General features: G+C 35.5%; 1 protein-coding gene across 1 annotated transcript in view; it reads left to right on the plus strand.

The window, feature by feature from the left end:
* Window positions 1–24,711, plus strand: part of rnf38 (ring finger protein 38) — a 225,456-nt gene extending 200,745 nt beyond the window's left edge. The window contains exons 8-12 of the mRNA XM_028805790.2: window positions 3,025–3,128; window positions 7,450–7,537; window positions 8,365–8,486; window positions 11,437–11,536; window positions 21,048–24,711. Of these exons, the coding sequence (XP_028661623.1) occupies window positions 3,025–3,128; window positions 7,450–7,537; window positions 8,365–8,486; window positions 11,437–11,536; window positions 21,048–21,110 (477 nt within the window). The 3' untranslated portion in view covers window positions 21,111–24,711. The remainder of the gene's footprint in view (window positions 1–3,024; window positions 3,129–7,449; window positions 7,538–8,364; window positions 8,487–11,436; window positions 11,537–21,047) is intronic.
* Window positions 24,712–25,225: the final 514 nt, after the last annotated feature.

Genomic DNA, 25,225 nt, shown 5'->3' on the forward strand with positions numbered 1-25,225 from the left:
TTAAATTGCTCAAACTAAGTCTGAAGTCAGTTGTCATTTATGGGTTAAAGTTTTCACCTCATTTTACAATTTGGTCAAGACACCATCTGTGTGGAGTTTGTTCATTGTCTCTGTGTCTTCGACTTCTCAGGTATAATCCCAGATTAGGTTTATCGTTGTCTATAAATTATTGAGTGTTGGTTGTAGGCCAATGGGGATTTTGCCCCGCCTTGTAAAACTGAAATTACTTTCACCTATGTATGATCATTAAAGATTAGTAAAAATGTTAGAATAAGTTAAGCAATCATTTTCATTGACATTTTATTTTCAGTAATTGAGAAGATCTGTTTATTAATATTATCAATACCCAAACATCCATTGACAGACATAATATTAATGACATTTGAACTCGTAAACAATGAGATTGTTCAGGATACTTCAATTTACAACAACTCTTCACAGCTTCTTTTGCAACAAGACTTTTTTTAAATCAAGTTTGTCCACAGTCAGTTTTTCAAATATCTTAACATTTGTGATTTGAAACTGTTGGGTTTTTTTTGTGCATTAAAGGCAATTTAACTGCATTACATCACCTAATAATTGTCTTATTTCCATCCATTAGTTCATAATACCTTCAAAGGATCTCGCATATCTAACCGGATACTTGCTTTTACTCTTGTTTTATACCTAAAACTGCACTCGTCTTATCTGCTTGGTAACATTTTAGTAGTTTTGCTGACAAATTTCCAAAGACCAAGGAAATTTTAACAAGCTGTTAGGATTTGCTGTTTGCTTCTTCATCTTTAGCATCTCCGCTAGGGCTATCAGTTTGAATGTCTGTCTGATTTAAAGTTGAATATACAATGAAAACATCTTAATCAAAGGCAAAAACTGCCATTTGAGTACGAAAGAACTGTTTTCTTTACCCCAAACTGATTTTGGTATCGAGTTAACTCCAGACACACAATGTGGTATCGCTTTACTTTACTGATCTGTTTTGTGCATCACTTCAACAATAAGCCTTTTCAATTTTTAAACTGTTACCTAGTATCATCATTTGTTTTTTAAACATATTTTAGGGCAGATTTTTATTTTCTACCTCAGTTCTCTGCTCTTAGGTTCATCATTATGCTAAGATCAGGTTTTTAAATACTTCCCCGTCACCCTAAAATTATCATTCATGATCTGTTACTATTCAATCCTGAACCGGAGATCTCTGGCCTGGTCCAGCTGCTCGGGTTCTGAGCAATGAGGATCCTGTGAGCTGGATCACCCTCAGGAAATCATACCACATGGCTGTAGTGCTGTAATTGACACTCCGTCAAAATGCAGGTAATGTGTCTCAATCGGGACTCCATGAGGAACCGCTCATTCAACACATAGTCAAACCAGCAGTACCCGAAGAGGTATAGTATCAAATGAGTCCAGTCTTCATCTCAGGTCACTGTATAGCATCCATCTCTTGCAACCGTTTAGGAAAACTGGGCAGCAGGACTCTAGGATGACAAACTTAACTGGCATGTATACATGTATTCAACAAAAATTGTCTCTTCTACTGCTGTTTATCAGCTTGAAAAGTAGTCAACATTGGTTATAAGCTGTCAAAACAAATTATATTGGTTAACCCCATACTGGGATAATGGATTCTATTAATGGATGTCCATATGGAAGCTACTGCATTTAAGATATATGATTTTGGAACGTGAATCTACAAAAAAGCTATGCATATCTTAAATAATAAACTTTAAACATTACAAATGTGACTTTTTTGTTTTTGTAAGTAGCATGATTAATAATTTTTTTCTGGAAATTTGGATTTTTACCCCCTAGAACTCAGAATTTGCTTGTTTGAAATAGTTTTGCTTAATGACTGACTAAATGACTAATTTATTTATTTTTCATGCTTTGTACGTAAATGTTGTTGTCAGCCACTTGGGGAAAGAAATATATATTAAAATCTGATATTAAAAGTTTGCTTTAAAAAAAACAAAAAACAAAAAAAAACAATAAAGGCTATTGCCTGAAGAAGCACAAGTCTTTCAAGGCTATATTCATAATGCACCTAAAAATGACTCTATTCTAATAATTCAAAATAATTTATAAGTGATCCACATCTGACATGACCATCTACAGGTATCTGTCCTGTATGTGCACCACATGCACAGAATGAATAAAAACAATTTTGAGTGCAATTTTATCAGACAGATACGACCCAATAAGAAAGGAGATTGTTGCTGTTCTACTTTTGCTTACATTTTGCTTTAAGCACAGTTATTACTGCCCATCTGTAAGCAGAAACCTGCAGACTTGAGAGGGGAGCCTGGACTAGAGATGGTGAGATGCTGAGGTTTTGGATGCAAAACAGTGGTTGCGACAGTAGTACAAATCCTTTCTGAAAGTTGTGCTTCCATGTTTATTAATTTTTGTACTTCTCTTAAAAGAGCAGCTGTGTGTCATGTGTGAGCAAATAAGATGGAATTAAACTGCAGTGTAAACATAGCTTTTTTTGTTTTCAAAAATCATTCACAAGGAAGGACACACTGCAGCAATTGGGATTAAGGCTCTCGTCGTTTGATGATGCAGTTGATATCTGCATATTGAAACTGGATCATAATAACTGCAAAGAATTGTATTTAAAAAAAAAAAACACAGCAAACTCAGGCATGTACTAATAAGATCTTGACAAATCAGTGAGGTTTGTTCATTAACACTTTTCCTGCATTTCACACTTTGTTTTTTCTAATGAGTTCCTAAGAAAAAATGCTAAGTATGGCTCTACTGTATATACGTATGTTCTGATTCATTTGTAAATGTAAATTACTTACACAATGAATTTTAGTGTAGACTGGACCAGTAATTTTTTTTTTTTAGTTCGGCATTTCATCCAGTATAACTATTACCCTGGAAAAAAAGCTGTTATTAAATAGTAAGGGACAGTTTAAAAACTATATTTATGATACAGTCTTAATTCTAGTTTCAGGAAAGCTGACATGTTCTCAGGATTTGCTAAACTTAAAACTAACCTATTTGGGTATCTGTTTGCAGCCTTATCCTCACTTGCTGCCTAGAAGAATTCCAAGTCGCAGATATCGTTCACAACAACCACTGCCACCAGCGCCTTATCATCCCAGCTTTTTGCCATACTTTCTGTAAGTTATTGATTAAAAGAATCCCTACTCTTACTACAATTTGCATAGTTCTGTACTTCTAATTATATTCTTCATAGCTTCTTTTTTTTTTTTTTTTGCAGAGTTGGAAGTAAAAAACAATAAAAATGATCTGAATACTATAGTCTCTTCTCAGATATTTTGTATATGTAAGATTGTGCAAAAAGAATAACTTGATCAGCAGTAGGATTACTGAAACCATAACTGACTTGAGGATATGGAGAAGTTTCCAGTAAATATAAAAGCCTCTTGTACCTCCTAGCTCTTCTCTGCCTCCAACCTGGTCCTGTAGTCAGTGTTGTGTATTGTTTATGTAGTTTTAATTTGGTGTATTCGCTTTCAATTAAAGCTGATATGCTTAACTATAGATGCAAATTCTACTGTTCCACTACAGCAGAATTTACACCATCATGTGGTACCAGTCCTGCAGTGCACTAATGAGACTGTGGATGCCTAAGTTCTTTGTGCATTTGTAAGGTGAAATGGGTGATAACTAAATTACTAAAGTGTTCACATAGATCACATATATAGGCTGTAAAATGTGAAATTATTTTTCCTTTTCATGTAGCATTAAACTCCCACAATCCCCTCGCACAGTGTGGAATCAAGGCTATATGTGTGCTGACAGCAGTTGCCTGGTTTTTCACTGCCTGCACAGCATTAATATTTTAAAGCTTGCTTCCTCGGCCCTTGTTTTACGCTAGAACCACTTAATTAAAATGCAAGTCTTCTGTATTTGCAGTTTGTCCTAGTAAATTATATTTTTGATCATTTTGTCTGTGCATTTTTGTAATTTTTGTTGTTTAGATTATAACAAACAGTATGTTTCATAGATTACTCCCTCAAGTTGTGCAAATGCTACACTTGCTGCATGGGGCTGACCACACTCAACCCTCAGATCGTTGTTGCTTGTGCTGGTGCATCTTCTTAGAGAGGTCTTAGAGAGGTCATCCTGTATTTGTCCAGAATGCTGTTCACAATGATACTTCTTCACAGATATTTTCATACTTATGTATCCATTCATGATCATACTATCTTAGATGACTGTCTAATCTCTTATTTATTTATTTATTTATTTATCTATTTATTTATTTATTTATTTATAACCTTCAGACCACTTTGCCCACTTTAATATTGTAACCACCAAATCCATGCCCAGTGCTTGAACAAGATCATCCAGCAGCAGTGCTGCACCAAATGACACCCATTCTAATACCATACATTTAGTTAGGAAGAAAACGTTTAGTTTAATGTGTCACACCAACAAAGTATAATGTATCAGAGATTTTACAGGTATAAATACTTTTATTGGAATGCAGTTTCAGTGATCTGCTCTCACCACGCTTGCCACTGAATTCCTACTAGGTATTGAATAAAAGAATTACAATTAAGGTTTTTAATACTATATTTATTTATATTTAAAGTTGTATGTATTGATAGCCTTGTATATTTAGGAATACTATATATGAGACAGCAACTTTACAACTGTTACAGGATCCGTCGCTTTATTCAGTGTTGTTGTTTATATAGGTCAATGGTGCCATCTAGTGACATTTGACAATATTTTTTGTGGTTATTTCTGTTGTTCATTTCTAAGATATATAGAGATAAAAGAATTCAATATAAACTTTATGCAATCTTGATATGTTTTTCTTTCTTTATCAGCTTTTCTTTATCACACCTAACTTCCCTATCCTTACCTATCAATTTTCAGTTTCTTCACAAGAAATTTCATGAAAGACTAGACCTTGTGACAGATGTAATCTGTCCAGCGTATTCTGGGTCTATCCAGACTCTTGTTTTCCTTTTTTTTTTTTTAAATAGTGCCCATCACACTTTCGTATTAGTCCTGAGGTCCTTTCTCTTTGTTGATTGTTTATGTTAAAGCAAGGCTCATTCAAAATGACCCAGTGCATTCAAATTTTCATACATCATTTCTTGTCAGAACGGGCTTCTTTAACCACACCAGTGACATCAAAAACAGAAATGGATTCAGTCTCAAGTGCTTACAATGCTTCTTCCTTCAAAGAGGGGTTTCCACTAGTTTTCAAAAGTGTATTTTTGACAATATCCATGAAAACAGTCTGGACAATGGCTGTCACTTTGACTACTCCTTGACCTCATGCTTTTCTTGGATCTCACATACCGCCCACTTAGATCCATTTTTAATGTGACTGTTTGGATCACCATAATGCACGTGTCCACCAGTGAGACATAACGCACACTAGACACTTTTTAGTCTTGAACATTGCTTGTGTGAAATTCATGTAAGAGGCTTCCTATAAAATGGAGGAAGCAAGAGCTGATCTTATTCTAAACCAAGGCATCTAATGCCCATTTTACAAGATATCCTCAGTAGCCATTTGGATCCACCAGCTATGTTCAGCATACACACACTGTGCATGTGAGCTCGCTCAACACAGTAATAATCAACTGATGCTTTACTGTTTGTCTCCACTTCAATTTCTAGAGTATGCATAACATATCTAATTCATTCAATATACTATTGCACCAATTATAATTCTAGACAATATTGTGTTTGAATGTATAGTTTATGCACATTGTACATCTCCCACAGAAATCTAATAATAATAATTTAAAACTCATATTTTCATCAAGTAAGCTCTTTCTCCTAATCCTGACCTTCCAAGTATCTCTCTATTATTCCTGATGAGAATAATGAACTCTTCCAAGAGAGGACTACAAAATTTGTAACTGGTATTTTGTCATGCATCAGATCTTCTTAAAACACAAAATTACTCTGAACAGCACTTTGGTGTATAGTATATGCACAAAGAACAGGCTTAATTTCTTCTGTATTGAGCTTCTATCTAATAGAAAACCTTCTTTTATCCACCAGTACAGACTTGAGGTACATATAGTTAGGGCCTTGTGAGTATTTCTACACTTACACATTAGAGGAAAGTCAATTTTGATTGTGTGATCTGGTGCCAAAGCAACCCATGAGTGCAGACTTTTTAGTCCAGCTTTATTTAGCTAGAGGATTTCATGTTCAAAGCTAAGCCCTTGCTTTGAGGGTAATCTAGTCATTAGATATATTCCAGAAAACATCGCAAGGCCTAGTTCTGAGATTCAGTCTTATTGCCCCTCTTGGTTGAGAGATGTGCATTATTTCAAGCAGTTAGTATAATTTTTTGTGTGGCCCTTCCTTTTAGAGTAATTTGTCACAGTTTAAGTCACTTTGTAGTACTATTCTGCTAGCAAGGTAGCTCTAATAATCACTTAGACACAGGAGCCACTCCACCACTGTTGGGTCACACATCTAAGGAGAGGTGGTGTGTGTGATCAGTCTGAATAGAAGGTTACCATTTCTAAACATGCCCAACTCTTGAGCAAAAGACAATGACCTTTTTCTTTTTTAGCTTGTTTTTTCAGCAAGTTTAAAATAAAACAACTCTGAAATGATTAAAGCATTTAACTGGGTGTTTCAAAGGAATTAATATTATGGAAGAAGTTTTTAGACGTGTCCAATTCTTTTGATGGCACTTGTTAAAATCCCACAATTCCGTGAATTTCTTTAACAGTATCAGTTGTGAGAATTGATTGAAAGCATTGATGTTTTTTTTTATAGTTTTACATTGAATCAGTAGATAAAGAGCTTTAAATCTCCAAAGTATGGGATGAAAAACACAAAATCGTTCTGAAGTATGTTCACTCTGAGGTTCAACATTCTAGTAGGTGGTCTGGTAATTTTGTGGAGAGACATTCTCATATGTAATTTAAGTCAACTAAATACAACTGTATTTGATTAAAAGCATGGTCTGTCACTTGATGTCAGCATTTTCAGTTCCACCTTTGTTCCCTTTATTTGTTCTTTCTGGAATTTGTTGTCCCATACCAGCTGTTATTTTCTTGAATCAGTTCCTTCTAGCTTAATTTTCTGTGTTCAAGTGCTTTATCTGTCATGTGTTAATATGTAAGTATTAGAAACTTAAAGAGCAGCCTAAAATAAGAAAGCAGCTTATAATACTGTCATGTGCACTAATCAAAATATGTTGTGTGAAAATGCACACCATGTACTAAATACTTCATAAATGGCAAGAATATATCAAAATATTTTTTTCTGTGGGAATTTTTTCTAAAAAAGATTTCCAAAATGTGACCAATATCATATTTTCATTTTTCATAGTTTAAATTATTAACTTTGACATTTCTAAATGTAGTATTTTATGTTGAATTAAAATAATAGGACTAGCCTCCTTGTCATTTAAATGCAGAATTTTTAACTTAGTGTAATTAACTGTTTCTCACTGTTTTATTTTCATTTTGTTAAAATCAACAGCTCAATGCTTCCAGTGCAACCCACTGTGGGACCAGCTTTCAGTTTAGAACTTGCAGACGTAGATGATGGAGAGGTTGAAAACTATGAGGTAAAGGTGTTTTGTTTCTAACACAGTGTAGTACAAAAAGTTTTATTTTTCATGTTACACTTTTTAAAATTTTCTTTGATATACAGTTGCATGACTATAATTGTATGGTGTCACTGGTTGCCATTTTTTTTAATTGCTACTGTATGAAATTACCAAACTGCTACATTGTAGGGCTGGAACAAAACAAAAATCAGTTTTTCAACCTCAAAACTGGAAAATTTACTTGTCTTAATAGTTTTGGGAAATATAGTAAATCTTTATGATTTGGGATTGTGGTAGTGGGAAGTTCAATAGTCAAAATATATTTTAATTATTTTGAAACTGTAGCTGACATGCAGTTGTATGTGATGAGATGTTTAGCTGTTGCTACCTTAAAAGTATAGAATAACCATTACATAGAGCTATTCATCTGGTCACTTTGCTCCTGCCTTATCACAACTGTTGAGTTCAACTACTAGAGTGCACTAATGCATTTGTTAGCTTCACAGTCTTCTTCATTCAAAAATAATTCCTTGAGATACTTGACTTCCACCATTCACCTGAGGAGAGGAAGTCAGTGTTTTCTGAAAAAGGACAGCATCTTCAAATATGAAGGTGCACTTTTTCAGCACAACTGTATTTTACAGAATAATTGCTTATATATGCTAAAATAATCTGATCCCTGTCCTTTGCTTTACACAAAAAGTGTGTATTTTTTATCATGGTTATTACAATTGCTGTTGTAAAATAAAACCTTTTTCCTTGCATAATAATGAACTGTTAGCATTCATTATTACTTATGGCCGCAATGGAATGCTTGTTGTAATTATATAATATTTTTGCTCTAGGCACTTCTAAACTTGGCTGAGCGACTTGGAGAAGCAAAACCCAGGGGTTTGATGAAAGCAGACATTGAACAACTTCCATCATACAGATTCAATCCAAACAATCACCAGTCTGAACAGACATTGTGAGTATTTGTTCAATGTATTTTTTATTTCAAACATGCTGAATACCCAGTGGCTTCGCTCATTGAGTGCAAGGGAAAAAAATAAAATGTAGTATTTATAAAATAAGTTTGTTGCCAGTTTTATTTTTCAACAAATAAAGAGCACTTACAATAAAATAGAAATCAATATAAACAACATTATTAACATCATTATCATATAAGAATATGAAGTAATATATAAGGAGCACGGGCGCCGTTCTCATTCCCTACCACCTTCGCTAATCATTCTTGAGGTAGATTGAAGACTCAAGTGCCAGATTAAGTGAAAGGTTAAAGAAAACATACTACGTAATTGCAACACAAAAACTAACTTAATCAGTTTTAACGTGAAAAGATGCCGACGAAAGAGAAGCAGCGGGCTGCTAGGGTGGAGTAAAGAAGAGCTGCTCAGGAAGCAGCAAGCACATCAACCTCTGAGCAAACGAATGCTAAACGTACAGAGAAAGAGGATGAATACTATGAATGCTCAAGTCAAGTGTATAACGTGCAGTGCGCTGTTACTGGTATTTTGATAAAAGAATTTGAACAACATATAAGAAGCGTATAAATTATTAAACAGTAAAACATTAACATTTAAGGAGTAAAGATACATTGAGTACTACTGCAGTGCTTTCGGGTATACTACATTTTTTGTTTGCCCATTATGTGCATAAATGTATACATTTTTTGGTGTACCTACCCGAGAACACGCGACATATAACTGACCATGGGAGAAGCATGGATTTTAAACATGTGTTGAGTTCATCTGCTGGTGTCCTTTGTGGAATAACTGGTAATGTTTGACGAAAATCTCCTTCGAGTAAAACGACAGTACCTCCCATTATTTTGGTAGGATCTCTGAGATCTTGCATTGTTCGGTTCAAGGCTTCATAAGCTCTTTTATGTGCCATGGTGCACTCATCCCAAACATTTATCTTTGAATGTTGCAAGACTTTTGCCTTTCCAGAGCCCTTGCGTATGTTGCAAATTTGATTTTCGTCGTGAGCGAGGTTAAATGGTAATTGCAATGCCGAATGTGCTGTACGGCCTCCATCTAATAATGTAGAAGCGATTCCCCATGACGCTACAACCAGAGCTATGTCACCATTCGCTGTCTCTGCAAGAATCGGGTTTATTAAGAATGTTTTTCCTGTTCCTCTGTGGTCATATGTAATTTCCATTTCAAACGCGAAAAGAATTTTATATATATATATATATATATATATATATATATATATATATATATATATATATATAGATTGGTCATGATTTCATAAAAATTAATACTTGCACAAAACCATATTTTTCTGTATTTTGGTCTTCATTTCACAGATTTTATCAAATGATTAACAAAAGATCTATTCTGGTTTTGGTATAGCTGGGCAGGTTATTTTTATCTTGCTACGAATTAATCCATTATATTTTAAATGAATGAGGAAAAATATTTGCAGATGAATAATCTGCATGGTCAGAATAAGTAGGTGTACAATGTCTATCAAAGGTCTACAAGTCATTGAAGAGTCTGCTGTAGTTGGCACAAAAGCTGAAATTAAGATAAATCAGGTCAGATGCAATGTGATACTTAATATGTAATTTTGGTAATTAGTGACTATCCAAATTCTCATCTAGTTAATTTTCTCTGTATGTTGCCTTTTTCTTCTTTTAATTATACACTTACTGAATATAGGATTTTTTGATACTAATGGCTCTTTCAGTAAAGTGACAATACAAAATTTTGACTCTGCAACTTCTGTTTAACACTACTCGAAATAAAGGGTGAATGCACTAATTCAGTATTAATTTTGTTCTCTAGATGATGTTTATCAGTGAATGGATTGTCCCATGTCAGTACCATTACTGTGTAATCTAGTCTTGATATGGTACTAGTACTTGACCCAGCATGCCATACCTTTTTTTTTTTTTTTCCTTTAGCAGTATCTTGTAAACAATTGACAAATGCGCTGATGAATCATTAAACATGGAATTTATGTAACAGATACTGCAGCTGTGTATATTACACTCTCCACATATAAAAGAGTAATTTCCCAGGGGCACTTGACATCAACTGAACCAATTCTTTTTTTCTTTTTTTTGCTCTTTCATAGTTTCATAAGATACATCACAGCTGGTCAGACTAGTGAAAATACAAGACAATTATGCATTTGTAAATACACAAGTGATCTGAAGTTCAGGATATATGGAAAAAACTGCATTATATATTTACCAATTATTCATTTTTTTATTTTTTTTAGAAACTTTTACATAATACATTTTTACTTTTAATCACAGATATTTGTAAGTGTGCTAAATCAACAGTTTAGTAGAGCAAGTAGGTTCATTAAAAATCTAGTCAATAAGAAAGTATGGAGATTTAAGATTGACTGCTTCAATTTAGCATTTTAAAGAAGCATTGCACAGTTATGCAAGCTTGGTTATTCAGATGTGTTCATAGCTGGAATATTTGTGACTCTGAAATAGTCAGTCAATTTTAGGATAATGAGGGAAATCTTTTATAGTTAGGTCAACTGCAGTTTTGCCAAGCAGGCTGCTGCTGCTTCTTCCTAGCAGAAACCCTGGATGCTATCTCTCCATAACCTCTGCAGGCTTGAACTGGATTACCACGTTTTTCTTTTTTCATACAAAATAACATGTTTTTAACGTCTCTTGTGACAGTTCAAAATCTTGCAACTATTAATTTTGTTGTTTGAAAAGTCATTTTTATGGAACCTAGGACATCTTCTTTTAGCAGTGTCAAATGTTATAGAGTATCGACTTATTTTTAATTATACATTTGAACAGTTATCAGGCAATGCTTAAGTAAAAACTGCATCATCATTTTCATTGGTGGAAAGCCAATATATGGACACTTTACAGTGTTTCAGAATATTTGTTTTTCTTTATCTTACTAAATTAATTTACTTCTAATTTGTAGATGTGTTGTTTGCATGTGCGATTTTGAATCCCGGCAACTACTTAGAGTCTTACCTTGTAACCACGAATTCCATGCCAAGTGTGTTGACAAATGGCTCAAAGTAAGTAAAATTTTTTTTTTTGTACTTTTTACATTAGTAATGTAATCATCCATTATAGCCTTGAAAGTTTCTTCTTTTGTCTCCTTATTTTATGTCTACTATGAACACTGAAATATATGTTGCTTATAAGGTTGTAATTTTTTGGATAGTCCATTGAACCAGATAAAGAAGCTTGCTATAAATTAATTATCTTATATATAAATGTCTATGCATGGAAGTGTGTGTGTCTGTCTGGCCCGGAAGTGAGAGGTGGAATCTGGGTAAGGGCTCCATCTCCGAGGAAGCAGACGGGGCGAGCACGTCAGCAAAACAAAATCTCAGAAAAATGACAAAGTCACTTAGCCTCTAACATCTGCAAAATGATATCCCTTTTACTTTTCCTCCTGCCACTAATACACAAGCGAGGCAAGCACGTCAGCAAAATGAAATTTCAGAAGAAAGACAGTTGCTTAGCCGCTAATGCACAAACGATGCAAGCACGTTGGCAAAACAAAACCTCCTAGGAGAGAGATTCACAGTTTAGTTCCTTTAAATTACTTGACATCTCCACATTTCATTTTTTTTTTTGATGATTTCAATAGTTTCTAGGACCCCGTGCTTTTTACAGCACTGGCTTACCTTCACTGTAATTCTCCAATCACACATTATTCCTGTAATTTCCTCCCATTGTTCAATCTACACTGCACTCTGTGGGTTATCTCTGCATCTGATTTTTCCATCTTGGACTGCCACTGATCCTAGATATTTAAATTTATCCACTCTCTTCAATAGCTCTTCCTAAGGGCTGACGTCTGAATTCTGATCATCATTAAACCTCATACATTCCCTCGGGTGGGGGTTGATATGTTTTCAATCCTATTTTTGTAAAAAAAAAAATTGAATTATTTGTATGGAATGATTACAATAAAATCAATAGTTTTTTTTTTTTTATATTTAAAAAAAAAAAAATAAACTTCATATATTCTTTTTCCTATTTATCTCTAATCATCTATCCTCCGAAGTCCTTCTCTATTCTTCAGACTTCCTCTGCACTTTCACTTTTTTTTTTTTTGTACTACACAACACCTGTGTTGTGTCATCCGCAAAAAAACATCTTTTATTCCATGACTCAACTATTAAAAAGGTAAGGACTTGAAGAAGATCCCTACTCTAACTGGGATCTTATTTGTTACCTCAACACTGCTTTTAACTTGACTCTGTCATAAGCCTTCTCCAAATCAGTAAACACTATATGCAAACCTTTCTGTTTTTCGTGGTGGTTCTCTATGAAGTGTCTCAGTGCATCAGTTGTTCCTCTTTGTGACATAAAACCAAACTGCTTCTCTCCTCTGTCTTCTTAACTCTTCCCCAAAATTTGATTGTGTGTGTCATAAGAGTGAAAGGGAAAGTCTACAGGATGGTAGTGAGACCAGCTATGTTATATGGGTTGGAGACGGTGACACTGACCAGAAAGCAGGAGACAGAGCTGGAGGTAGCAGAGTTAAAGATGCACTGGGTGTGACGAGAATGGATAGGATTAGAAATGAGTACATTAGAGGGTCATCTCAAGTTGGATGGTTGGGAGACAAAGGCAGAGAGGCAAGATTGCGTTGGTTTGGACATGTGCAGAGGAGAGATGCTGGGTATATTGGGAGAAGGATGCTAAGGATAGAGCTGCCAGGCAAGAGAAAAAGAAGGCCTAAGCGAAGGTTTATGTATGCGGTGAGAGAGGACATGCAGGTGATGGGTGTAACAGAGCAAGATGCAAAGGACAGAAAGATATGGAAGAAGATGATCCGCTGTGGCAACCCCTAACGGGAGCAGCCGAAAGAAAATGACGTTCCAAAGTCCTGAAAATCATGCTTCTCCTTATAATTGGGTACGATCACGCTGTTCCTTCACTCTTCCAGTATTCTCTCCTGCTCATAGATCTTCTGCATTAAGTCCCACAACACACATCTACTCTATCTTCTCCTAAACACTTCAACACTTCTGTACTGTATTTCATCTGGTCCTTTGGTTTCCATTTTTATTCTTTTCAGTGCCTCCTTTACTTCCTTCTTACTTATTCTTAGCACTAGTCCATCAATTGGGACTTCCATCCCCAAATGCTAACTGTGGGTTTTCTTCTTTGAAGAGTTTTTAAAGTATGACTTCCATCTATTTATGATCTCATCATGTTCACTCAAGATCACACCTTACTCATCTTTCATCTGACTAAAATCCATTAGAGTCTTGTTCTAGTAAATCATTGAGTAAACTTGTATAAATTATTTCTACAGCTGTAAATTCTGTATATGAAAACAATTGTACCATTAAGGTCTGAATATCACTTTTGCTGGTAGTTTGGCACACTAGTAGTTAACACTCTGGACATCAAGCCACAAGGCTGCTAGTTTAATTTCCCAACACTTAATCACTTTCTTATCCTGAGTGACCTAATATTAATTAATCTAACTGTATAAATTTGGGAAGTTGTTTACTCTGTACACATAAACAGCTTTAGGAAAGGCACTATTTACAAAATGTTTTTTGCTTAACTTTATATGTGATTACTAAGCGTAATAAGACATGCATTTCCAATGTAGTGTGAGTGACACTTGGATAGATCCCCATACCCAGGTAGTTTTTATTCTGAGAAAAATATATTTTATATATTATTTTTTGTAAATCATAGGCCTGATTGAGGCGACACTTTCTTAAAAATACTATTCCTTGTAAATGTAATTAATGTTATTGTGGGGGATTATGCAGTATTCTGTAGCAGTTCAGCATTATTAAATGGTACATTTCATTGCTTTAAATTAGGTATAAAAGATAGTACTATTCACTGTAAAAGTGTTCACTTTTCTTTCTGAATGACATTAACAGGATACCAAGACTCAACTAAGGTTGGTGTTATACTTTGTAAGTAAATGCACAAACAAATTAATGTTTAGTCCAAATCACCATCCAGATATACTGTAGCTAGCCTTACTAACACTGGAGTGAGGTGGCACAGTCATTTGTTTGTTTCAGTATAAACATCAGTACAGTCAGAAAAATGTGATATTTTAATAATATGTTGAATTTAAATTTCAGTTACATTATTTTGCTTCCAATATTTAAGTTGGTGCAGTTATTAGCACTATAGTCTCCCATCCTCAAACCCTTGGGTTCATATTCTGTCTTTGTTGTACTTTACATAAAGATAGCAAGCGTTTTCCCTGGATATTCCTTTTGTCCCACATTCCAATGATTTGCATGCTAGGTTGATTACAAACTCTAAACTGGCCTAGTAAGAATGTAAATGTTAGTGTGAAACTGTAATAGATTCGTACTTCATCAGATGTTAGTTCCTGCTTTCTTTCCTGTCCTGGTGTGATAGGCTCGAGCTCCTTTCAGCTCTGAAATAAATTTAAAAAATGTAGATTTAGTAAACAAATGAATGTCCTCGAGCTGCTGATTTTATTTTGTAGACCGTGCTAGCTTATGCCACTACAAAAATACTGAGAGATTAGTTGTTTTTCAGTTTATTGTGATTTCGTTTTTTGTGTTTTTTCTTTTTGTAAATTGCATTTTATACTACTTGCTCAACCTATCTTATTGACTTGTGAGTAAAATTGAGTGAACATTTTTACTACAAATAACGTGCTTGGTCCTCAAAGTAGTTCGATCAGGACATTTAAAAATGCTGTCAAATACTAAAATAGAAAGCATCATGGTGAGACTGTGGTTAGTGCTACTATCTTATATTTCCAGAATCCTGGTTCAAATCTCTCACCTGGTCATTGTCTGTGTAGAGACTGCATTCTCTCTCTTCTTGGGTATTCCCATTTTTCCATCTCACATGCCCAAAGACTCCATGTTAGATTAAATGGCAGTTCCAAATTGGCCCCATGTGAGTTGGAACATGAGTGTTCCAAGCTTTTTCTTGGCTTACATCCAGTGTTGCCAAAATTGGCTGTTGGCCCCCTGTGACTCTGAATTAGATTATCTGGTTTAAGAATGTTATGTTAAGTTATTAAAACAAAGTTACAGTCCTGTATTTGCCTTCAGAACAGTAGATAGATAGATAGATACTTTATTAATCCCAAGGGGAAATTCACAATTCACAAAAAAGTAAAACAGTATCAAGGCATGGACTCGGAAAGAAGTTAAAGATTCGCAGAATGGATGCTGGCCAATATAAACTCTGGTGTATATCTAGTAGTTTTTACCAGTTATGTGCTGATGGGTTTGTTCTGATCAGCTTATTCTGTGAAATCTCAGAGATGCTCAATTGGATTGCATCTAATGGCTGTATTAAGCTTAATTTACTGCCATGGTCCTGGGTCCATTTCCAGGGATTCCCTAACCTTTTCTCCTGGAGTTCCTTTGTGCATTGCAACCTTATTGTCATGCTTTTCACTAATACAAATGGAACTCTAGTGGGTCATAAGCTGATAACCTCATTTATGATAAAGTCCAAGGATAATCTCCCTAATCACACTTGCACTTTGGTGTTTGATGGATGAACTTGGCTGTCTGTTACTACACTTAAATTGTGTTAATCTGTATTAATGCCTTTCATCAATGGACAGTTCCCTAACACAGGTCTGCTGTTCACTCAATATTTTATTGTTAGGACCTTTGACATTGTCATTTGTGAATCCCCAGCATAATTGCTATTTCTGATGCATTCATGCTGACACATAAAAGACCTATACCATTCTGTGTTTAAATCTTGTGTATTTTTGTTACAAATAGGCGGTGTGTAAAAGCAATATGTACAAGAGGCTGATGCTCATCCAGCATGGAATTTTGAGAATTAAAATTCTTTACCTTCTACCTCCTTTTAATATTTGCTTTATTTATAACAACTGTTTGTATTTCCTCATGTGCTACTTGTTTGGCCCAGTGAGAGCATACAACATTTCATATCTCATTTTTACAAATCTGTGCTTACAAGGATAAGTCCCACCCCTTTAATTTAGCTTCCTGCATTTAAGCAATGGGCAATGAAACTCAAAACAGCAGTAAGAATGATTGAAAGTATGGCAAGGTGGGTCTTAATAGATGCTCCAGGGCCTTTTCGGTTACTCTTTGTGAAATGTGCCAAAAACAGCAGTCACTGGGGAGACGCATACTGTTTTACGAGATAGGCATCATCAGTAACTGGTTACATCAGGAAATGTGTTGATACTCTTGTACCCATCAGAGAAATATGGATACTACTTTGATCAGAAACCATCTATAAACAGCAGTCCTGTACCCTGCTTATAGGCCATGATTCTTTGTTTTAAGCAGGCATCCTGAATAACCAAGGTATACATAAATTTGAACACAATAACAGCAAATTCTCCTGCCCAATAACTGCTGATAGGTACCTTGCCTAATGAGGTTAACATCATCAATATTCGTATTGAACCCAACCACACAATGAACCATCAGAGCTACACCAGGGGCCTCCTGCATAATGCCGTACATAGAATTCACACTAAAACATGGTGTACGGACAAAAGCAGAAATGTGCCTATGCACAAAAAAAAAATTCAGATACATAAATCTGTGCGTACACCAACTTCCACGTTCTTCCGTACCATAAATCCCGGTCAGCTTTAAAAGTAACGCTTATGCATGCGCCTGTCGCTCCACCCCGACTCCTCAGAAAATTACGTCTCTTTGAATATGCAAATCAATATTGTCATGCTTGGGTCACAGATTTGCACATAAACACAGGAGGTTGTGGAGACAGGAACTTTATTCGAACACTGCAAACGAACATTTGTCTCTTTTTCAAAAGTTTAAATGTGCTCCATGACAAGACAGAGATGACAGTTCCATCTCACAATTAAAAGAATGCAAACATACAGTATCTTCTTCTTCAAAGGAGTGCGCGTCAGGAGCAGAGAGAGAGAGATGTGAAGGTAGTCTTTCAGTGTTTTTTAGAGGAGCATCCGTATCCTCTAGGGGTGCGATCAGCCCCCCTGCTCACACCCCCTCCGTCAGCTTTATTCACATTCTCGTGAATTAAGCGACTCTCCAAACCAGGTTCAAACAGGCGTTAACGTGTTCAGAGCCAGGTCGATGCCTGACAGTAAAACTATAAGGTTGCAAGCTCAAAAACCATCTCGTGAGACGAGAGTCTATATCTTTCTGACGGTATAACCATTGAAGTGGAGCGTGATCAGTCACTAATGTGAAATTTTGACCCCATAAATAATAACGAAGCGCTTCCGCAGCCCATTTAATAGCCAAGCATTCTTTCTCAATAGTTGAATAATTGCGTTCCCTAGGAAGTAATTTCCTACTCAAAAATGTGATAGGGTGCTCTTCCCCATCAAAAACCTGGGACAGGACAGCGCCTACACCAAATACATTTGCGTCCGTCTGTAGAACAAAATCCTTAGAGAAGTCGGGATTTTGCAAAACCGGATAAGAAGACAAAGCAGTTTTCAAATCACAAAGGGAACGTTCACAAACTTCTGTCCATAAAACAGGGCAGTTTTTCCTGCCTCTAGTAAGATCTGAAAGAGGAGCAGCCCTATTTGCAAAGTCAGGGATGAATCTTCTGTAATAACCGGCAAGCCCCAGAAAAGCACAAACTTGTTTCTGTGTTTCTGGACGTGAGTAAGCAAGCATCTCTTCTAGTTTTCTAAATTGTGGCCGGAGTAAACCCCTGGCAATTGAATAACCCAGATAATGAGTCTCGGACATACCCAACTTACACTTCTTAGGGTTAGCTGTCAAGCCAGCCTGTCTCAAGCTTTCAAGGACATCCTGAAGACGTTCTAAATGCGTTTGCCAATCATTGTTGAAAATCACGACATCATCGAGGTATGCCCAGTAATACTTGGAATGAGGACGCAAGATCTGATCCATCATACGCTGGAAATTTAGAGGCGCGCCATGAATGCCAAACGGGAATCTAGTAAATTCATAAAGTCCGTCAGGAGTCGCAAATGCTGTTTTCTCACAACTGCCAGCCTCAGGAGGTACCTCCCAGTAACCTTTCGCGAGATCTAGCGTGGAGATATAGGTCGCCTGACCCAGTTTTTCCAACAGCTCGTCAACACGGGGCATTGGATAAGAATCAAATTTAGAGACACTATTCAATCACCTGAAATTGTTACAGAAGCAAACCGAACCATCTTGTGTTGGGAACTAATACGACCGGACTGCACCAGTCACTTTTACTTTCATGAATTACACCCAATGCCAGCATCTTTTTGACTTCCTCACGCAAAATATTCCATTGCGCTTCCGGAATCCGATACAGGTACATCTGCACCCTAACACTGGGTTCAATAGTGATTTTATGTTCTGCAAGGTTAGTCACGTCTGGCAAGTCTGAAAAAACATCAGTGTTCTGTTCAATCAAAGTTAACAACTCTGTCATTTGCGAGTCAATCAAATCATCTCCAATGGCAACATCGGTCTGGGAGACAGCAGCCAAGGAAGCATAAACCCCCTGCGGGTCATGCCACTCCTTCAAGAGATTAACATGTAAAACCTGGAATGGTTTGTGCCGGACCAGGATTCTAACCTTGTAATTCACCGGGCCCATATGCTCCTCGATAATGGCAGGGCCCTGCCATTTCGCTAGGAATTTGTGCGGGTCAGATGGAATCAGAACCAAAACACGATCACCAGGTTTGAATTCACGGAACTTATAGTGTCTATTGTAAAGACATTTCTGGGTTTCCTGTTCACGTCGCTGATGCTCCACAGCAATAGAAGAATGTTTTGAAATTCTATCTTGCAACGAAATTACCCAGTCTGCAAAGCTTGGCCCGTGAGCTGTTGTCCCGATTCCTGTCCATTCCTCTCGTACAACATCCAAGATGCCTGCCAAACAACAACTCGAACGGACTGAACATCATGACGAAGAAATTCATCTCGGAGAACTGCAGGTATCCCTGCCAGCAGTGTATTCATGACAACCTTTTCCACAATGCGCTCCATCTCATTTCCCTCAAACCAGAAATGAACTTTATGAATCAAATCTTGTATCTGCGCACGAATGGGGCTGTCCATGTTCAGTCTCCAATCATGAAGTGCAAAACCTTTAGCCAAAAAGCTCGTAGTTTTATATAAAACAACCTGCCACTTCAAGAAATCATAGTCACCGAGTTTATCACAAGGCACATTACGTAAGGCAAATAAGGCATCCCCAGACAAAAAAGGGGTGACGATAACAGCCCAGTTTCGTTTGTCCCATCCCATCCAAGTCACCACATGCTCAAAAGCTAAAAGAAACATGTCTGGGTCATCAGAAGGACCCATCTTTGTCAACACATCCTTGGAATTAGCAGGTGGAGCAGGAACTGGATCATCCTCTGGGTTGGGAGGAAGTGGGACATTTTGAGTGATTTGAAACAACTCCTCAGCATTCATCTGTGCAACCACTCCTGGAACTACTTGTCACGCTTGGGTCACAGGTTTGCACAGAAACACAGGAGGTTGTAGAGACAGGAACTTTATTTAAACACTGTAAATGAACATTTGTCTCTTTTTCAAAAATTTAAACATGCTCCATGACAAGACAGAGATGACGGTTCCGTCTCACAATTAAAAGAATGCAAACATATCTTCCTCTTCAAAGGAGTGCGTGTCAGGGAGAGGGAAGGAGAGAGAGAGAGAGAGAGAATAAATCAAAAATCATTAGGTGCTGTTCGGGCTTTTAAGTATGCGAAGTACCGCACAGGAAGCATATCGCGCGACAGAGCAGCCGCAAGTAGGAGAACAATGTGAAGGTAGTCTTTCAGCGTTTTTTAGAGGAGTGTCTGTATCCTCCGTATCAGTCCCCCTGTTCACAATATAAATATATTTTTTGATATTGATTTTGTTTATTGCCATTGCTTTGTTTGGTAATCTGTGCACTAGGCAATATTTACCATGCACGGCATTACTACTCCATTTTTACTGTTTTTCATAAGCAGAGAGAATAATCCTTTAGTGTCAATAAATTTGAAGATAGTTGAAGTAGTACTCTTTGCATATATTGACATTATTATAGTAGTCAGGTATGTGCAAAGAGGAATCACAACTAAACAAGGTAACGCACAGTATTAATGTTCATCTGAAAGCTCATTACCCTAAACTGTACCTTTGCCAACTTGATTTTAATCTGTTTTTTTTTCTTTTTTTTTAACCTGTGCTCCTTGTATTTACAATTTTTTATTAATTTTTATTTTAAGAGCAAGAAACTGCAGCTAGCTTCTAAATACCTCTATTTTAGTCATGTATCTAAAATATTTGGAAGTGATTACTCAACTCAAGTTTTATGGAAGGTGAAAGTTGAAACTTTTTCTAGGCTTTTTAATCCCTGATCTGTTACTGTTGGGGTGGGGGTTTATTTGTTTTGAACCTATTTTTGTAAAACTTGATATATTTGTATGGAATGTTATTTGATTTTAATAAAACCAATAAAGTAGAAATAAAAAAAATATATTTGGAAGTGATTACTCAACTCAAGTTGTATGGAAGGTGAAAGCTGAAATGTTTTTGATGCTTTTTAATCCCTGATCTGTTATTGTTTTAATGCAAGTATCTATTTTCTTTCCCACAGGCAAACCGAACATGTCCAATCTGCAGAGCTGATGCTTCCGAAGTACATCGTGATTCAGAATGACCAATGTTGTAGCACACATGTTCTAGATAGAAGATATAACTATCTCTACACAAAATGTGTAACAGAACTTTTTGATTTTACCTTGCAATGCCCTGTATATTTGTTTGGTTTTATTAGTGGCTTCCAGCCTTCTCTTTTACAAAAAAAAGGTTGGTGGACCTTCCTTTGCACTGTGTGATTTGAATCAGTTATTAAGCTTATATATTATAGTCTTCACAATTATGGAATTGTTCTACTAACTGTGTGATTGGAACTCCAAAGATTTTTGTTCGTTTGTTCTTTTTAAAAAAATTATTTTGGCTTAACTTGTACGTGTGCACTAACATTCCCTGGTTTTCGTGTGAGCATTCCAAGTTTTGAGTATTGCTTTAAAGGTTACTACATATGTAATCTTTAAGCAAGTGCTTTTACATTTGAAAACGTTTCAAAAAGGAAAAATATAAGAAAGAGGTAGCCCCCCATCATAATAGCAATCTACCTTACATAAAACCTTTGAATACTGTGAGCTAGAGTGGTCACTGTGTGTGTATGTTTGTCTAAGTGTGTAAAGAGTGAGTGTGCAATTGTAACCACATGTACTTGTGTATATGTGTGTAAACGGGTTTGTGCTTGCAGGAATGAGTGCAATTGGTACGTTTTATATACCAGCATGTCCTAAGGCCGTTGTGGTTGTATTGTATGCATATGTGCGATATTATGCTGCAGTGTGAGATTTTGTGTGTTATTTATACAGTACTTGTACTGTACCGTTTTCATTTTTTTTCCCTTTATTTTCTACTGAATACATACGGTGCACCAGTATCAAAGCCCATTTAGTGGCAGAGGGATTATCTGTATTGCTAATCATTATTGTTGAAATGTGATTTTATTGTTTTGAAAAGTGGACTTTCCTCCCTCATAAATAAAACTGCCATTTTTAAAAAATAGATTCCTCGATTTATATGTTCACATGTCCTAATATACTTTAACAGAAATGGCTATTGGCATTCTTTTCACACAAAAATAACAAAAGGTAGTGTTGTGCCTAAACCATTAAACTTTTTTTTTTTTTTCAATTTTTTTTTTTTTTTTTTTAAGCATGCCATAAAATAATATCTGCGTATCCTTTTTGGATTACACTTATTTAAAATTGTTTACACTACTGTCCTCTGCTTGAAACAAAGCTATATATAGCAAATATAAGCAGAAATAAGGAAGCTTGAGTGTAATTCATATTAGGAAAGTGTAGACCAAGCAGTGTTCTCAGTTAAGAAACACTTATGGCTTATATTCTGAATATAAGCATAATAAGGATTTAGTTGAATTTTATGTTTATATCTGAATTTACCACAAAACTTTTGTTTTATTTACACGAACTGACTTTCTGCTGCAGAAATAAATTGTACTGAAGATTTGATTACCCCCCTCCCCTGCTATATAGTAGACAATTATATACATATAACACACACCACTGTGCAAGTATTGCTGCTTGTATACAATATATACCATGCAATTACTAAACATGCTTGTGTTAATAATGCATGATGTTCATTATTGCTGCTTATCCCATTTATCTTTTGTTCTTTTATAAGTTAGATATCAGATTTATTTTTCACAGTAATTAACTGCCATATTGCCAGAGTCACCAATATCTTCACCTCCATGTACTGAAAGATAACCCAGTGAGCTCATATTGTGATTTGATAATCTGACATCTAGAGTATTAATTCAGTATCTTGTCCCAATATGTAAAACAATATTAGAAAGCTTGGATTTGCATTTATGCAGGTATCAGCCAATGCCTTTTTATTATGTGGACATTGGTAAATGTGCAATTTGTTGGCTGAGTAATGCACTATTCGAGTAATTCAGATGTCTTACTTCCGGATTTATAAACAGCTGGAGATGCAATGCTTTTTCATCTTGAGACATGTGTTGGTCACTTTCATATATGTATTCAGGATAAATAACTATTATTTTTTACAGTTTACCATTAATAACAGGGAAGAATTAGCAAGATTTATTTTCACATGGAAAACATGCATTCAATTTGTAAAGCTATATTAGTGCTTGTGTTAATAAGTTACATACTCCCATATATGCATGCATTTTGCTTTTTAGTAGTTCACTAGAGGTGGTGGTGATATGGCAAAGTATGATTGTAATGAACAGCCAAGCAAGTAATTTTATAACACACATGGCTTGGCTGTGAATATTATGTTGCAGACATACATTGGTAAAAAGAGGTATGTTGTGTTGTCGATGTATAGTGTGTGTCCAAGTTAGTTGGAAATGTATGTTCTTATGCTGTTCATAGTGTGCTTTAAATCACTGAAAAAAATACTAATCATCAGATTAACAAGTCTCAGATGGAGAATCTGCACTTTAAAAGCCATAATTATTGAGCTATGAATGGAATTTGGGTCTTGTTTGTGTTTTGCTTTGTTAGGGGGGAAAATATTAGGTATGTAAGAACAATGCATAACAAGACTCTGGCATTTATGTTCCGGTGGGCTGATGCATCTTGGCAGTGTTAAATGTTATCTTGTTTTTAGCCTAAAACAAAACTCACAATTTTATTAAGACTTTACAAATGGAGCTTCCTGATACAGAATTTAAAGCATTTCCATGCTTTAAGTATACAACTGACTTAAATTCTTTGCCTTTTGAGGTAACGGGAGAAGAGATGGTGATTATTGCACTTGTCATTTTAACCACTTTGGAATTCCTATCTCTGTAGACAACCAGGCTTGCAGTCTTTACTGTGTTACATTAGTGTTTACCATTTTAAAGCATACTGTTAAAATTTGACAAAACTCTGAAATAGACTCAAATGGTTGAGATAATTTGGATGCAAAATGTCTTCTGAGTTAAGAAAACAGACTGTAGTAGCTTGTGCAGTGCATAAAGCAGTAGAATTGGAAAGAGTTTTGCATTAGCTGATTGAGCAGATCAGCTGATTTATTAGTTTGTGCATCTCCCGTGACCTCTTTCAATTTCTGTTTCTTCCCACTTGTATTCAAAATTGCTAACTTGGCCTAAAGGCACCCCACATTTTCCTTAGAAAGTTAATTTAAGAACTTTACTCCCACTTTTTTATTACTATTAACATACCACTTTGAAATTGTTATGTTTAAAATTATATCTGATGTTTGTACTGTTAGTCATATTTAAAAAGTAATATATATATAAGAAAATACATATATATTTTCTTTTAACCATGACTCTGGCATCTTTAGTCTGTTTTGGGTGGGTTATCTTAAAGCCTATGTAAAAGTTAGCGATTTTATTCTTCTGGGTAAATTTGCAGTTACCTCATTATTTTTATTATGTGATTGAAAATTTGTCAAAAAAGTTTGAAAGAACCTGTTGTATCTGTTTTGTCAACATCTGCATTCATTTCTTATACACTATTGTATCATTAACATGATGTAGTTTCAAACGTATTATATCTGTAACCAAATCATTTGAAGGCTTGGTAAATTTTTAGCAAAATTTGTACATTTTTTATGAGAGTTATTAGTAATGCTTTACTAAGTAGTTCAACGAATTTTTATTTTTAATCCCTGTGCCCAAATTTTGAATTTGAGAGGGTTATTCATTAATAAATGTAAAACGTTTACCTCTGCTTGATACGTTTCACTTTTTTCTACAGCAGAAATGCAATATCCACATTAAATATATTTGGTGAAACTTGTTCCCAGTACATCCTTCAAAAGATAAGCGGTAATAAGACAGTAAATGGGTGCATGGTACAGTGCGATTTGTTTTGCCCTGTTGTAGTGTTTTTGCATTGTCTGTATGAGAAAATTGTTTAATTAGCTTAATGCACCTTAAACATCCTCCATTTACTTAATGTATATTGTAATGCTAACTGTTAACCTGCCTAGGTTTTTTCATTATGGTTAATTCATTTTTCACTATTCACTTAATGGTCCTGTGAGAACAAATGATTCAATATTCAAAGAAACAAAGCTATAAATCTGGCATATGTTGTACATCGTGATCCTCCTATCTTCACTGAGCTGACAATGTTGGTGAATGAAACATTAAGTTGTGTTGTTTTACAAAGTTACATATTTTAGCAGGTTCTGAATATTGTCATGAAATCTGAGAGCAACATGTCATGTATACCA

Source organism: Erpetoichthys calabaricus, chromosome 7 (genome assembly GCF_900747795.2).
Source record: "Erpetoichthys calabaricus chromosome 7, fErpCal1.3, whole genome shotgun sequence".
Taxonomy (NCBI): domain Eukaryota; kingdom Metazoa; phylum Chordata; class Cladistia; order Polypteriformes; family Polypteridae; genus Erpetoichthys; species Erpetoichthys calabaricus.